Source organism: Schistocerca piceifrons, chromosome X, assembly GCF_021461385.2.
Source record: "Schistocerca piceifrons isolate TAMUIC-IGC-003096 chromosome X, iqSchPice1.1, whole genome shotgun sequence".
Lineage (NCBI taxonomy): Eukaryota > Metazoa > Arthropoda > Insecta > Orthoptera > Acrididae > Schistocerca > Schistocerca piceifrons.
Genome location: NC_060149.1, coordinates 699,301,674 through 699,318,207, shown reverse-complemented (window position 1 = coordinate 699,318,207; position 16,534 = coordinate 699,301,674). Strand labels below are relative to the sequence as shown.

General features: G+C 41.0%; 1 protein-coding gene across 1 annotated transcript; it reads right to left on the bottom strand.

The window, feature by feature from the left end:
• Positions 1 to 15,402: 15,402 nt before the first annotated feature.
• Positions 15,403 to 16,308, bottom strand: LOC124722624. The gene is made up of 3 exons (XM_047247759.1): positions 16,292 to 16,308; positions 15,867 to 16,248; positions 15,403 to 15,492 (listed from the first exon to the last, which is right to left on the bottom strand). Exons 1-3 carry the CDS (start codon positions 16,306 to 16,308, stop codon positions 15,403 to 15,405), a joined length of 489 nt encoding a protein of 162 aa, XP_047103715.1.
• Between the last annotated feature and the right edge of the window lie 226 nt (positions 16,309 to 16,534).

The following is a 16,534-nucleotide window of genomic DNA, read 5'->3' as shown; positions in this document are numbered from 1 at the left end:
TTTAAATATTGACAACAGAAAATTGGAACACCTCACAATTCGTAAGCATAGTGAATATATGGCATAGCATACCGTAAACATTCTTGAAAAAGGGGATCATTTCACGAAATGCGTCTTGCAAAATGCAAATAAAACGTTAGTGGTAGCAGAAAAGTTATTTATTAACAAGTCCATTGCAACATATTGTTAAATGAATGATTAAAATTACAAGTAATATGGCAGAAGACGACGTCCTAATTTTCAAATATAAAACTTAATGTATACTAACAAGCCCAAAATCTCGACTCAAAATATACTGTGACCTAATGCGCGATGGTACTTCACCAAGTGGCATCTGCAGTGGAGTTGTCTCCATTCTGGATCTGAAACGCTAATTCCCTAATCTGGCCTTGACTGAATTGACTCAGTCTCTACTTTCCTGCATTCTGTAGAACGTTAATTTTTCCCTAGTCGAAATAATGGCTATTGCACGCTCACTAAGGGTTGAAGCACCATGCACAATTTTGTTGCCCGAAAAAATTCCTGGAGAAATAATTAACTACTGCTTAACTATCTGTCGTCACGATATGTGAAAAGGATCATCCACACTTCACAGAAAGCATATATGTCAATGGTCTCACTATTTTCCACGTTCTTGCACTGTCTGCCATGAGATGAGCGAGATATCTAGAAATTTTAGTTCTCAAAATGCTTTTATATAATGGGGATCTCCCCACTGTGTCGCATCTGCATCGCCAAGTATGTCTTCAGCCAATCGCTGTCTCATTAGAGGTGAATTATATTTTTCTTGCCAGGTCGCAGCCTAGCCCTGTTAAAGCCACTCAGCCGCTTACCCTTGGTACCGGCTATATTTACTTTAAAAGGAATAATGTATTGTTCTGGCCTTATCCATTTCTGCGCTGAAACTTGCCGTTATTTTGTTGTGGGAATTTCCGATGCCATTAACCACCTGCTCAGTACGTGTGCAAAATGCATTTCACTTTAAATTATTTATTCATGCCCCTGTCCATATATTGGTAGATATTGTTTTGTTAGTTTTCGGTACATGAGATTACAGAAATTGCCATTTCTTGATATAATATTATTTTTATTTTCTGAGGATCTCATACTGTATCATACTGTTGTTATGGATGAAGCTCAAATAAGGTCAATAAAATCCGCACACCTTAGACACTGCAACTAATTTTTAAATTAATGACTATATTTACACATTATATGGCAGGATAAGATGTGTTCATTTTCAAGTATAAAGTTAGAAGGCGACGAGCATCTTTATGTGAGCTTTATATCACTGACAGTTACAACGTCTTTATTGTGAAGCGTTTGTATCTTCGCATTAAATGCCCTTCCGATATGCATGTATCATTCTTCTGACACTTACAACTGTGTTAAATATATTCAAATTATAGCCATCAATGATGTATCCATGTCTTGATGGGCTAAAATGACGATAAAATATTTTCTTTCCCCTTGTGGTAATCATGATATGTGTGAGCGTAAGGCTTGTGGTCTCCGCGACATATGGAAGTTGTGATGGGTTCTGCGGACGTGCCCGATAGCCGACATTGTTAAGGTGACCGCTAGTGACAAGTGGGAAATACGAGGTATCGTAGTATGTGAACCTTATACCACACATGCAGATTTTTACCTGTGAAGTCTCTACAAAGTTTTGCGTCAGTAACCACACCTCCTTGTACATAAAGATTCGTCTCCAACATCCTTTGTGTCTACTAGGCTTTAAAAACAAATCTCCCATTCAAAAATACAAGGAATGGAAACATTTCAATGTCAATAGTCAACGTACAGCGTACAATACGGTAACTGAGGAAGGAGAAAATTCAGGAGTGATATCTTATGTGTACAGCATGGTATAAGTTACGAAGTATTTTCGTACCAAAAATATCTATGATTCCATCCAAATTTCAGTAAGATGCGCTAGAATATCACGGAAAATTTTCACCGGATGCAGCTAATGTGGTACATAAACTTTCCAAGATACACAAAAATAATACCATTGCTGTATTAACAACGTGCATCATTTGGGAGGAGCAAATCTCTTTGCTAATAGCTAGCTGAAAATTAATTAAACCAGAAAAATTATCATTAAGAGTGTCTAAGCTATCTCAATATGCGATTTTCAAAGTTTATACTCAACATGTCACTTCCATATGTCCGCACATACTCCATTAATCTACTCTGCCGTACTTGGCAGAGTGTAGGTGGGAGCACTCCTAGTAATTTCTTCCTATTCCTCTCTCAGATGGAACGAGGGATAAGCGACTGCCTGTGTTCCACTACACAAGCCCTAATGTTACTTATACCGTTCTTACATTCCTCACGTGAGACGACAGTTGGTTGTTGGAATAATTACTACTAGCGAATAGAGACACTCAAGGGGTAGCGATGAACACTCAATGACTCGAATGATTTTCTGGATGTGTCTCACATGTGATATCAGGTTATGCCCCTAGCAGTCCAAAAGATTTCGAGACAGGATTAATTAAAAAAAAGGTAGAGCAAATTCATAACGGTGGTTTTAATCCTTCAAGTGTTCTACATCGTCTCTCTCTCCCCTTCTCCCCCCCCTCCACTCCCTGCCCCCCTCAGGAACTTGAATGCAACGCACAGAACGTTCATACAACAACGTGAAACACTGAAGAAAATACTCATACTTCTTTGTGTTGTTGTTTAATTCCAGAGTTATGTTCGCACCTTTATCCGTTGTGGCAAAAAATCACAGACCAATTTTGCACTCTGTTGTTTTGAGGTAGGTTCGTCTTGACAACACAAAGTCTTTTAAACCAGGACGATTGTTTCCACTAAAGAATTGTCCGCATTTTTCATTTCAGTCAAATTGCGACAGGTGTCCACACGTCGTTTTTGTTCCGGAATCAAGTTTTGCCACACAAACTTTGAACACACTTTTCTCGCCTTTAAACATTCTAGAGAGTGTCTTCAACACTTGATGTACCAGTTGGTTGCTCCTATGTGCTTTGTGACGGACAACACTGACACACGACGGCCTCACTTCCACTACTTAGAGACGGATGTGCATTCGACCAGTTAGTTGTGAGTGGACACTGTTTACGGTTTTTAGTTCAAGGTGCCAACGTATTTACTACGCTGACGTCTCACTTTCCGATCTTGCTGGACGGACAATGTATAACTGCTCACGTAGGTTTACTTAAATTATAAGCATGAAATTGCATCGAAGTCTCTTAATCGATTTTTTCCACAATACTCAGGGGAGCTTATACTAACATAAAGAGAACCACTTGGCCATAGGACAGGTTTACCTGTATCATCACAGCTTGACGTTGATCCGTCATATTGTAGGGTAAATTATTACACTGAAGGACATTACGAGATACTAGGCTGGAGGGCTGATCCAAAAGGAGCATTTTGAAACACTTCGTTGGTACTACAACTCCTTCTAAGCATCGCGGAAAACAAAAATTCATAAATCAAGGTGTGTTCAGGAAAACAAATATGATGATAACCTCTTTTATGAAGCGCAAGAATTAAAAAACGAAACATGGACTATAAAAGCATGAAAAAGCTGTGATTCCAGCTATACCAAGCGACCATAGCGACTACCGACGTGACCACTGACTCATGAACGTCATGAGAGCCCAAGGAAATTTAATAACAATTGCTTGTCCAGGAGATGGGTTTGTCGAGATATTATGAGACACAATATTACCGGTGAAGCATCTGCCATTGGAAGCAATTCTAGTTCCCCTCAAAGTGCATCATTAAAACTGCAAAGTACGAATAAGAAGGAGATCTTGAGGTCAAGGCTTATTAAAAGTATTCGCATCTGCGTAGAGAAACGTACTGTGAAGTGAATTGTTGCATCGAACACACCAAGCTGAACCGCATATGTTACTCGTGGCCAGTGGAATTAAAGACTAAGGTCTCAACACAGTGGAGTAGCACATAAGCAGCTTTGGTTACAAGGTCCTAACGACACGCATTAAGGTTGCACGAATGTTTCGTGAAGGTTTATAGACAGTGTAAACAGAAAATGTATTTATGTCTCCTTCAATTTAGCTTCGAGGTGGAAAGTTTCAGATGAACATACATAAGGAAAGAAAACATAAAAAAATACATCTGATGCGATAATGGCTGTCCCTGAGTCTGATACTGGAGGATATGTAAATTAGCGAAACCAGTATTAAAACTATTTTTAAGAAGTACAACATTCTTATTCTACTGAGTCGACCGTGATTACTATATTTCTCAATATAATTATTATGTACAGTCATTATAATATTTATATTTTGCTGTTACTTGTTACAATCTTATTTAATCGTTCTCTTCAGATTAATGAACAGCACAGTAGATTTAACCACGCTAAGGATCACCCATTGTTGCTATATTTTGACCGTCTGCTGTTTGTTTCAAATTTCGGATATCTCTCTCAATTAGTCCATTAACCAGTGACAAACACAGTACTCTCCGCAACAAAATAGTAATGACTATGAAATAAAACCTTTGGGGCTTATTCGATTAGTCATTAACGATTACAAACAAGCAAGATGGGTTAATGTATGTACTGAAAACATACCTTCTTTCATATCTCGAGATCGTAAGACCTATTTGGAGGTACGAAGTAAATTATTTTTGCCTTGGTGTGTACTGTGCTTGAATTCTGAACTGGTTTGCCATTTCTATTGTTTTTCTAAAGATTTTACCCTGGTCATCGGTCATGGTGGCCAGGTAGTGTTGAAGCAAATAATAGAGTAACATAAATGCGATTGTGCCAGGAAATAACAAGTACTTTAAGAGGTATTAACACCATCATTTTCAGTTATCTGGGTATGGAGACGTCATGTTCCTGATTTGTTCGGACTACCTAGGGATGATGAATGGAGAAAAAATTGAAGTCTCTTCCAAGTGCAATGGAAACCTCCGGTCATTTAAAAGTTATTCCAAATTGAAATTTTTAAATCCATTGTGTCACGACAACTACGGGGCAGTATTATCTCTTAGACGAATATACAAAATTCTTCGATGATATTCAATAGAAAAATAAGCCAGTCATAATGTGCAGGTGATCTATCGAAGTGACAAGGTAGACATCAAAGCCAGAAAATAGTTATTTTCTATAAAAGTTTGGTTATATTAATATAAATTGATATTAGGCCCAATTATCTCAATACCCATCCATTCAATTTAAACTATTAGGAGATTTCAATCTTAAAGATTTATTAATTTAATTTAAAAGATTAATAGTTGTCAGGGTTATCAAGACAAGCCTACCCTTCATTCACTGCTCTTTTCCTTAAAATTATACCATTAATTAATTAATTAGTTAATAATATGACTATGATAATATAATAATAATAGTATAATTGATAATTTAATAATATAACTGTCGTATTCAGTGATTCACCGATCTCAATGATCACTGCATACCACCAATGCCCACTCATGCTAACACAAGTTACCAACTCAATTTTCAGCAGATCATGCAAACTTCACAGAAGCAGTGCTGATGTGTTTATATCACATTTCCGCCGACCCTCCCACGACGCGTTAATCATCCAGTACATTATAAAAGAAGCATCCACAGACAGTTCGAAGGAGATCTGTAAACGTTACCAGGACCATTGCGAATAACTGAGATAATTTCTATGTGAATACATTTATTTTGTTTGTTTACTTCGTTGTCTTTTTTTCATGAAATCATTAAGTGAGAGGCAGTACTGATAAATATGTGTGTTGAATATCGGTGTCATTGTGTGTTGGGTTTGAAGGGTTGATATTATTTTTCATCACTGTATGAATTCAAGACACAAGCGACTCACTCGGAATACGTAACTTATAAAGCCCTTGGATTCCCATCAGAGAAATACCATGAGCCAGATACGATTCATACATCGGATTAAAGATATTCGGTGTGGCACAACGATCAGTATTACAACGAATTTACTTGCGCATGGTAATTTTTTGTACAATCCTCTTTTCTACTTCATAAACAGGAATCTTGGAGTCTGATATTGAGGGACAAAACATATCTTACGAGACATGAAGAAATTGTTTAGTTACGTATTTGGACATATTGTACAATGCCATTTGTAGTCGATAAAGACAGCACACCTATCACCCAAAGAGCAAAATTGATTCATCTCGCTACACTTTTTTATTATTTTTTCACTAGTTCACAATCACTGTATTAAAGATAATGTATGTTCTTTTTGTGTGTAGTGTTTACTCCGGTCTTCCAAACACCAGCATTGTCGCAAATTACGTAATTGTGTTTGTTAATATGGACAATTAGACTGTTGCTTCTCTGGAATTTTACTGATACAGATACTTCGGGCTATGAAATATACAGCTACCAATAACAGTTGCAGAAATTGAAGGAGAAGTAAACAGTGCAGCAACATCGAAATAATTGATTAAGTGGCAGCAGTACATAAGTGGATTATAACGAAATGAGTAGCCCATGGTACTACAAAAGAATGCACCTGGCAATTTGCGCCCAGTCTGGGTGAATCCGGTATCATAATGGGAGGAACTGTGAATTTTTAACATATGTTGTTCGCCAGCTAATGAAGAGCAGCTTTAGTGTGGGACCATCAGATATGGGGCAAGAAGTGTCATACAGGACAGCCGTGACGTAACATCTATTAAATCTATATCAACATATCACTTCTCTGTTACGAACATAGGACATTATAAGAGACACCTCTCACATCTACCTCCAAACAATCTCCATGTATATCTCTCAATTGCACAAAGTGCACGTAGAAGCTTCAGAAGTTTCTGCCCACCCAGCAGACGACCGCCTGTGTCACAACAGTAGAAATTCCTGTACGCTGCCTTCGCCTGCCAGACTCATTCCGCCGTGCCCCATTTAACCGCGATTCGCTCTCCCCAAGCGGCTACCGCCAGCGGCCTGCGCTTGTTTGCAAGTCGCGGCCCACTGCACGCTGCCTACGCACGAGTTCTCCACGACGTTCGCTCGATGGCTCCCTCGGGCCTCTCCTTTACCTCTCCTGAGTTCCAACAACGCAATTATAGTAATGCTATAATTCTGGCTCCACTGCGTTCTGCTCAAATTTATACCTGTGGCACTAGTTTCTCCAGCTTCTATCCTCATTTTGCACTGCCGCCCATATGCTTCGGTTGCTGTTTCCTCAGCCACGTAATTAGCGAATTAATGCACATAACGTAAGAACGAAGCAGTATCCGCAAAAACAGCATGACCTAGTTAAAGATTCGCGCTATATCGTAAGCACAAGAAATCTTTCAGTTGAGAATGCTTATCCTTAGAACGCTTTTTAAATAAAACCATCAAGTTTCTTCTAAGACCAGGGTACTGTTCACAGTTGGAGAAAAAGCACTCACTTAGAAAGTTACTATTTGCTGGCACTTTAGGAGTCTAGCACCTTGTAGAGTTCTTACACAAGCATAGCCAGTATAAGGATGTTAAAATGGTGATGAAAGATAATTTTCAAAGAAAGTTTATGGAACCGTGAAATTAGAGTTAAATACTAATGTGAAAAAGCTATAAAAATTTGTATACATAGTTCACATAATTGTGTAAACTACTCGAAAAGTGAATATATTTGTTAATATTCCATCTCTTGTATGAGTTTAAGAATATATACATCATACTGTGACATAAGACATTATTATCATGTGTACACGACCTTCATTACTCTGCGTATTTCTCAAACCAATTTTAATTTTCAAATATAATCCCGTTCTATCTCTCATATTTATCATTTATATCTATATCGTATATAACTTTTCTGTGTATCTAAACTGTAAGGTGTAAATGCGATTAACTGGACATAAAATTATTATAATTTATTCCACAAACAGCTTTAAAATTATTATTTAACTGACCCTATTCTCATGTCACATTGTACTAGAGCTATTTCACATTAACCGTGGTCGGTATGATGAATGACGCATAGCCGCGGAATAATTTTCACTTATGAATCTCTATGTTACCTGTCTACATAGCCTTCACGTCTGTAGTGGATATATTTATCTCATTATTGAAGCAGATAATTTTAGGTTTACCTCCTATAAGAATTTTTTTAAAATCTTAACACAGTGCAAAACCTTACCCTGCGTATTACACAAAATGTCGGTATTCCAGATGGCTCCAATCTCCAAGTCTCATGGAACGTCAGCACCTTGGGAAAACTTCATAAATGTATTCTGTGTGTCTAACATACAAAGTTGTTGCTGACTTAATTATCTAGGAAACAACTAAGAGTGATGAAAATGATACTTGAAATGTATTTAAAAGCGCGCCTTTCTTCCTTTTTATTCCTTTTCATATCGATGACAAATGATTTTCCATTTGTCCATCCATCCAAATGTTCTCTGAGAGTCGGAGAGATTTCTTTCCTAATTACTTTTCTCTAATGTGTACTGAGTGTCGGCTTAAAACATGTCGGACATGAAATGACGAGTCGTCAGAAACGCCAAAATGGAAAATACAAAAGACAGAATTAAGGCAAGTGACGTAAGAATTGACCTTAAGTGGTATTGTTCATCGAAGAGCACTATAAAATCGATGCCGCGCGGGATTACCCGAGCGGTCTTAGGCGCTGCAGTCATGGACTGTGCGGCTGGTCCCGGTGGAGGTTCGACTCCTCCCTCGGGCATGGGTGTGTGTGTGTCTGTGTGTGTTTGTCCTTATGATAATTGAGGTTAAGTAGTGTTTAAGCTTATGGACTGATGACCTTAGCAATTCAGTCCCATAAGACTTCACAAACATTTGAACATTTTATAAAATCGGTACAGAACGGATGTCAGTTCAAACATTTGGTCACACAAAACAATTAATTTTCCGATGACACACTTCATTGGACTGATAAGAATACGCCGGATATTATTGGACGGGTAGCCCTTTCACGTTTTCGTCAACCGTGCTCATGGTTTCTTACCTTACAAGACGTACAAAAATAAGATTTGTACCTTTCCTTCTTCCACAAAACACACGATAAATATGTAGACTGTACGCATCACTGACTTTTGAGAGGCCTCCTTCTCATTTCCTGGGTCGCATAGTGTCAACTGTGCGAGCCGCGCGGACGGAATCAAATGTTAACAAACAAAATTGTTCATGTACCTAACTTCGTACACCCATAACTCAAAAATGTAAAAATTTTTTTTTACTAAATTCAGTAGTTTCAGCTGTGCAAGCCGTGCCGATGCTTAAAATGTCAATAATCTAAAAACAGCTCTTGTGTGCATCTTACATAGTACACTCGTTATATTTTACCCACCCCTTAAGTTTTAACATGTAAAATAATCCTAACACGATTCAATCAACGTTTCATGCAGTACTTTGCGAAGGGAAAATGTCTTCTCCATCAACTGCAACGTACCTCTGGCATGATTCTGTATGCTCCAACAGAAATCTCATCAAATATTGGTACGCCTCTGGTTTTCACCTTTCACGCTAGAGTCATTACACTGAACACCTCGAGTGGTAATACAACAAAACATGGATTCATCGCACTCCATTACAATTAAATACATACAGCAAACAAACAAACATTGAAAGATATGGAAATGGCAATGCGCTTGCGTGAGCTGCCTGATATTCGTGCGCTATTGGAAGGATCATGCTGTCGAATACGCGGTTCCTCTCTGCCTTGGGCTGCGTGTCGGGACGGTGCACGGAACCCAGGTACACACGCATGCTACCGTCATATCATCTCTCGATATTCACACCAAGTGTCCCACGCTTCAGGTACACGTAAAATGACTGTCTATGGGAAACACAATAAATAAGTACTAAATACTACAACGGAAAACCTATTCACAAGATGCAGCGTGCTGTTAACAGACATCAACAATTTTCTATACCACTATTGCTGTACAATGCTCTATTCAGTCACGTACGCTCTCAGGCAGCGGGCGTTAAAAATCCCAACCTCGCGCTCGCCATCATAAATTGCGGAGGCATTGTCTGTATCCTCTACTGCGAAGCATGGCTTCGTTGAGGAATCTCTGTATCGTCCGTAGGTCCTGTACCCAGGCATTGTGTCCGTAAGGAATCAATATCCTAAAGAACACTCCCAGCTGGCGCATGTATCGTTCTGCAAGGTCTGATTGAGGGTTTCTAATTGAGGAGAACGTCACTTTGATCCTTTCCTTTTCTAACCCTACCTTCCATCTCAGAGATGTGAAAATTGTAGCACGGTCTGAGAGGATTGTCTTTGGCCTCCCACATGTGCACACATAATGTTCTTTTAATATTTTTATACAGCTTTTCTTTGTGTTACGGTTTGTTGCATAAAGCCTGATGTGCTTAGTGAATGCGTCAACCACAACGAAAATAGACTGCCACCCAAACTGTGCCTTTGGCAGAGGGCCGTAGTGACAAATACACAACATGTAATTCGGTGCTTTTGGTGTGATGGTATGCATTTCAAGTCGCACAATTGCGTTTGGATGTCTTATAGGCTGGCACATGTCGCATTTCCGAACTATCTCCGTTACTTTCCGTCTGAGAATGGCATGTTCCCACTCCTTGGCGATTGTCGCATACAACTTCGTCGCCCCGCAATGGCCAAGGTGGTGGTGATAGCGTTCGATTAAATCCTCTAAAAGTGCGTCAGGGAGCCAAATTTTCCATCTTTGTTCTTTCACATTCCACCGGAAACATACACTACACTCGATCGTGTGCAATAGAGCAGTATTTCTAATTCTTACATCCCCTCCACCAACGCCGTACGTCATAAAGTCCTTAACTCTCCGGATTTCTGGCTGTTGGTCTTGTGCTGCTACTAACTCTCTTCTGTATTGTCGGATCCACGCCTGGTCCCTCTGTTGCAACATCGCCATCGTAACTTCATTATTGTCTCGCGCGACGTTTTCTTTGTCGTCGTCCTCCCGCGAAGAATTTCTGATTAACCGGTCGAAAAATCTGTTGTGTTTACCCCGGTAATAAGCGATTTCCAATTCGAGCTCCTGAAACGCCACAGCCCAACGCATCATTCTGTTATTCGTGTATCTTACAGTTCTTAGGAACGTTAGAGCGTGGTGATCTGTATATAAACGAGTTTTTCGGCCAAGCAGGTAGTTCCTAAACTGTTTTGTCGCATAGACTAGCATTTCTAATTCTGTAGTGAAATACTGTGTCTCTGTATCCAGTGGCTTCCTGTTACATGTGGCGACAATGTGCACGTTCCCATCCTTGTCTTCCTGTTGTAGGCATCCCCCAATGCCTTGTGCACATGCGTCTGTGAAGAGTTAGTAATGTGCTGTGAAGTCATTATGCGCCAAATAAATACTGTCATGAAACGCAATCTTAACCTTCCCAAACGCATTTTCCTCGTCATTGCCCCAGCTCCACTTTTTGCCCTTCTTCAATAGCGCGTGTAGAGGACTCAACATTTGCGAGAAGTTGACAATGTGGCCCCTGTAAGATGAAATCAGCCCCAAGAACTGTCTTAATTCTCGCACGCTGGATGGCCGTTACATTTTTATGATTCCCACCAATTTGCACTTTACGGGACGGATACCTTCTAGTGAGATCTCGAACTCGAGATATATCACCCGGTTTGTGCACAGGTTCCCTTTGTTAGACCTGAGGGTCGCGCCTCATCTCTAGAGTACCTCTAGCAGCTGCTTTATGTGACACAAGCGTTCTTCAAAAGTTGCAGACTTGACAAATATGTCGTCGATGTAGGCCCACAAAATTCCCTCATCCTTGGAGTGGTTATACCGTTCAGTTCCTCACAAAAAAACATTAGGCCTTAAGCCCGAATGGTATTAGGTTGTAGACGTATTGTTCCGCTTCGAATAAGGAGGCAGCATATTTTCGGCAGGATGGATCGAGCTCAACTTGATTGAAACTGGCTGTAATGTCAAAGGTTGATAGCGAAAATTTCCCGAGAACTGGCGCATGTCCTGGATAGGCTCTAAACTTGTTGACCATCACCAAAAATCTTCCTTGTAGAAATGAGAATGTATCCTTGATTTTGATGATTGTTTTCTGCACCTCCTGTCTCTGCTGCGGGTTCAACCAAGGGTTAGCTTGAATACTTTTTCTAAGTATTCCAGCCGGATCAACCTCAGTGTCATCCACGCACACTTGCGGCTGATCGTCTGTACACAGCGCGTCATATACTGTGTCCCTTGTGTATGAGAGAGACGTAATCAACTTATCCCGCCATTTCGACGAATGAAAACACCTGCAGTCCTACAAAAACCGTCCTACTTTTGCAGATTTTGCGACCGTGCAGGGAACAGTACAGTCTTCTACTGCTCGTGAGCGGGCATTAGTACTTCTGTGGCGCACTTCACAGTGCTCCTCTGCCACTCTTCACTCGCTTTGGCATTCTGCACTCCACATGAGCTTCTCTGCTGCTGTAGGGACTTCATTTTCAACATTTTCATTTTCTCGGCGCACTCATCGTCACGGCATTTGACTGAGGTCTCGCTCTGCATATGATCATGTGTCTTTTTGAGCGTGTCATCAGTAATCGCATGGGTGGCTTGGGGTACCACGGGAGCGCACTCGCTTACGGCCTCGGGCCCTCTAAATCCTAGTACAAGTGCGAGGGTCTCTGAACCACAACCAGTCGCGTCATGTCCATCAGATTCACTTTAGTCAGCTGTGTGCGTGGAATTCTCATCACGGCTGGCGGACGGCTAACTGATCTCATCTGGAACCAATGTTCCCTCTAATAAATCATCTCTTAGCTCCTGGGCCCCATCTCCTTACGTTTTAATAAACTAAATATGCCCTTCGTGCCCTCTGCACCCCACACAATCGAATCTGCGAACAAACTAACCACGGTTTTAGTGGTCTAATCCATGGTCACCGCTCTACTTGAGAGTTTCTCATTCCTGATTATAAAATCGATTAGCAAGCCACAGATGCCAACTGAATTCACCTGGAAGGACCTTCTACCGTCGCTTAACGACACCGAGACATTTTTCTCCACCTTCTTTCTTTTCGCACCAAAAGCGGGAACTAGTGAGATTCCTTTTACGGGCATCTCAGCTAATTTACTACCGCTTTACACCAGTTTTTCGTATAAAGACGTCGAAAGTGCTGTCACTTCCGACCCAGTATGCAGACATGCTATCATCTTAATTCCTTCCTCTGTTATTTCAATGAGGCGACACAGATTGTCCGCTTTTTCTGTCAACTTTGGGTCATCGCAGCACTGGTTAATTTCGTCTTGCGCTTGTGATTGCCAATACCATACATTGCGTATGTGATGGCCCTTCTCTACTGTGGCGCCCCAGCGATATCTTATTTTATCTGACCATTCATTTGTGTGATCTCATGCTCCTCTGCCTGAGGTGGAATCATTGATGGTGAACCTCCATTATTCTCACGGTCTTCACGTTATGCGACGATTGCACGCAGTTCACCTGGCGTCTATGGTTTGGCACTTCGTTTCTCCCTTGTTGTCCATGGTGTGGACCATGATGTCTACCTTGCTCCCGCCTACTCCACTCTTCTCTCGTTCGTCCGTTATTGCGCCAGTTCTGCCTGTAACTGCGGTGAACAAATCATTGCGGCACCCCATTCCCGGTCCTATTTGCGTTGCCATTTGCCGTCCTTTGCTTCTCCTGCTCTTTCATGTTGTACAAGGACCTAATTTATCGAGGAACTGTTCTCTCGGCAATGCCCTGTCGAGTGCACGTCGTAACTGAGCATGAAAATGTCAGCGCATCGCACTACATCATTCCTCATCTGACATTTTGTCTCCAAGTATCCCGCCAGAAAGAAAAAGTGAGCAGCGTATGCTGACATGGATTGGCGTGACTGTGGCGCATACTGCTTCCCAATATATACTCATCTTTGCACTCGCCTGAGCGGCCAGATTCTAGTACGTTGCCAGAAACTTCGTGCATAAATCCTTGTAACCACTATTCTCGCAAATCGTAACGTCAAACCAGGCATCCTCCTCCTGTTCAAGCCTCTGGCGTGCAACGAATAAACCATTGCATTCAGCCATTCCTTTCGCAAGCAGATACGTATCTAAATTCTTTAGTTATGGCTTCAGGTGAGTGCTGCGCGTTCGGCCGAACTTGGGCAGTGGTATGTCAACAACAAGTATTGGGAGTGCAGCTTGCCAATTCGTTGGTGTGACCTGCGTTACAGTGACATTACCTAGTCGCAGACACTTCTTGCTTGAGGACTGACATTCATGTTCGTGTTTACTTGGATGATTTACTTCCCTCATCTACGCGCACGGAGATATCAGTCATCTTCGCATTCACCCACGTTTCCAAGTTGTCAACCTTCGTTTCACACTGTTTGCTCACCTCATCCACGCTGTTGGTGACCTCTATCCATATATTTTCTGTTTCGGTCTCCAATTCCTGCCTAACTTCAGCTATATGTCGATTAAGATTTTGATTGCAAAGTTTTGGTTCAGTTTCCAGTGTTTCAAATCGTGTTTTATTCTCCTCCCTTAGGCTAGATGTACACAAGTGATTGATTATCGCGCAATCGCTGCGTTAGTTTCTCGTGCGTTTCAGCAGTGCATGTGATACAATGGAGCGGCGCACACTATGGCGGTAGCGATGCGAGGTAGCAGAGAGATCGCGGCGAGCGAATTGCGCTCGCCAGCCACTGCTGCGTTGCAGCGATCCCGCCGATCGCCGAGGAGCAGCAGTCAAATGGTTCAAATGGCGCTAAGCGCTATGGGACTTAATATCTGAGGTCATCAGTCCCCTAGACTTAGAACTATTTAAACCTAACTAACCTAAGGACATTTATGCACGAGGCAGGATTCGAACCTACGACCGTAGCAGCAGCGCGGTTCCCGACTGAAGCGCGTAGAACCGCTCGGTCACAGCGGCCGGCAAGCAGCACACACGTGTTCGCTACCACACCAACAGCTGCAGTCAGTCTGCCATGGATGCAACCGGTTTTGACGTCGAATTGTTTATTGAAGAGGCGAAAAATACCCAGGAATATGAGATACTTCTCACAAGGAGTATCACGATCGAGTTAAGAAGAGAGCCACTTGGTTTCAAGTGTGTGAAGAGTTTTGTGAGGGTTTTGCTGCGAAACTGTACCAGGAGAAAAATGATATAGGTAAGTATTATCGTTAAACTAATTTTTGTTTGTGTTCTAGTGGTGGGGCTTTTGCTTGAATGTGGGCATTCAAAACTTTAGATAGCGACAAGCAAGAAATGCTTTGTGATCACCTGTGGGAGCCCATCATCTCAACGAAAAAATCCCCAGTTAATAATGAAAGTTTAAAATAAATTTTGGTACTTCAGCTTTATTGTATAGCAGCCACAAACTACATACTTACGTACATTTCAATAGTGACATAAATGAAATCAACTTTCATATTCGACAATACATTGTTTCACGGCTCACTGTGATTGATTCCGACCAGAGTTAAATACATTTGTCTTGCCATGGTACTTTTCCAGCATCGTTTATGAAGTAATCAGTGCAAACATTTCTTCTAGAATTAAGTGAACTTCCTCCTTGCGTTGTTGGAACTTAATTGCCCAGATCACTTGGCCCTGTATACTTAAAGTGTTTTCAAAGTTAAAGCCATCTCCGGAACGATAGTAGTTGTGAAGGACACAGCAACATTTGATGATGCTAACAGTGAAGATCAGCTTAACATTGATAGGTCTGTGAAATATTCGCCATTTATTCGTCAGAATACCAAATTCGCACTCCACATCTCTCTAAGCACGACTTAAACGGTAGTTAAAGATGCGTTCCTTGTAGGAGAAGCAAGTTCCAGTTTACGGTCTCATGACGACATTAGACAGTGAAAACGCTTCATCCCCCAATAACGTAAAGGGCACAGAAAGTTCTGTAGTTTCTGGTAGAGATTGTCCTTTTGGTAAGCTTGCTTCGCCACTTTCTAGTAATTTATACAGCTTACAATTTTCGAAGATAGTGCTATCCGATTCTCTACCACGAGATCCAACTTCAACATAGTTAACAAACAGTTTGCATCTGCAACTACGAACAGAACTATAGAATGGAATTTCTTATAGTTGTAGAACTGAGAACCACTGAAATCTGGTTTAACTATTCTCACGTGCTTGTCATCTAAGGTACCTAAGCATTTCGGGAAGTCTGCATGCCTTTCAAGTCTCTTGGCGTTTATCATACACCTTTCTTCTGTAAATTTTGGTATACACTCTTCACGCAAAACTTCCCTCACAGCTTTGCAAACTTTCCTGACTATTTTACTTAGTGTTGTGTAACCGATTTTGTATTTATAATGTAGGTCAATTAGATTGCAGCCACTGCCCAGGTATCTGAAAATGATCAATATTAACTTAATAATAATAATAATAATACTGTGTCTTTAGTAGCATCCCGGTACACTACAGTTTGTGTTTTGTTGCAGGTTCAAAATTCATGAAAAGGTGAAAGGGTTATTAAATGTGAAAGGAAACGCACAAAATCAGGGCAAGGAGCGATTTCGTCTAGAAGGTATATATACGCCCGTCAACTGTCGGTCCTTGCGAACACAGTAGATCTAGGTCCCACGCAAACTCATGTCGATGATAATGGACTTTCTGGTAGTGAAACTACGGATGA

Coding starts and splice junctions, on each gene's coding strand:
- LOC124722624 (XM_047247759.1), bottom strand. Junction 15,493..15,866: donor TAGCACTATCTTCGAAAATT/GTAAGCTGTATA, acceptor TTAAGTATACAG/GGCCAAGTGATCTGGGCAAT.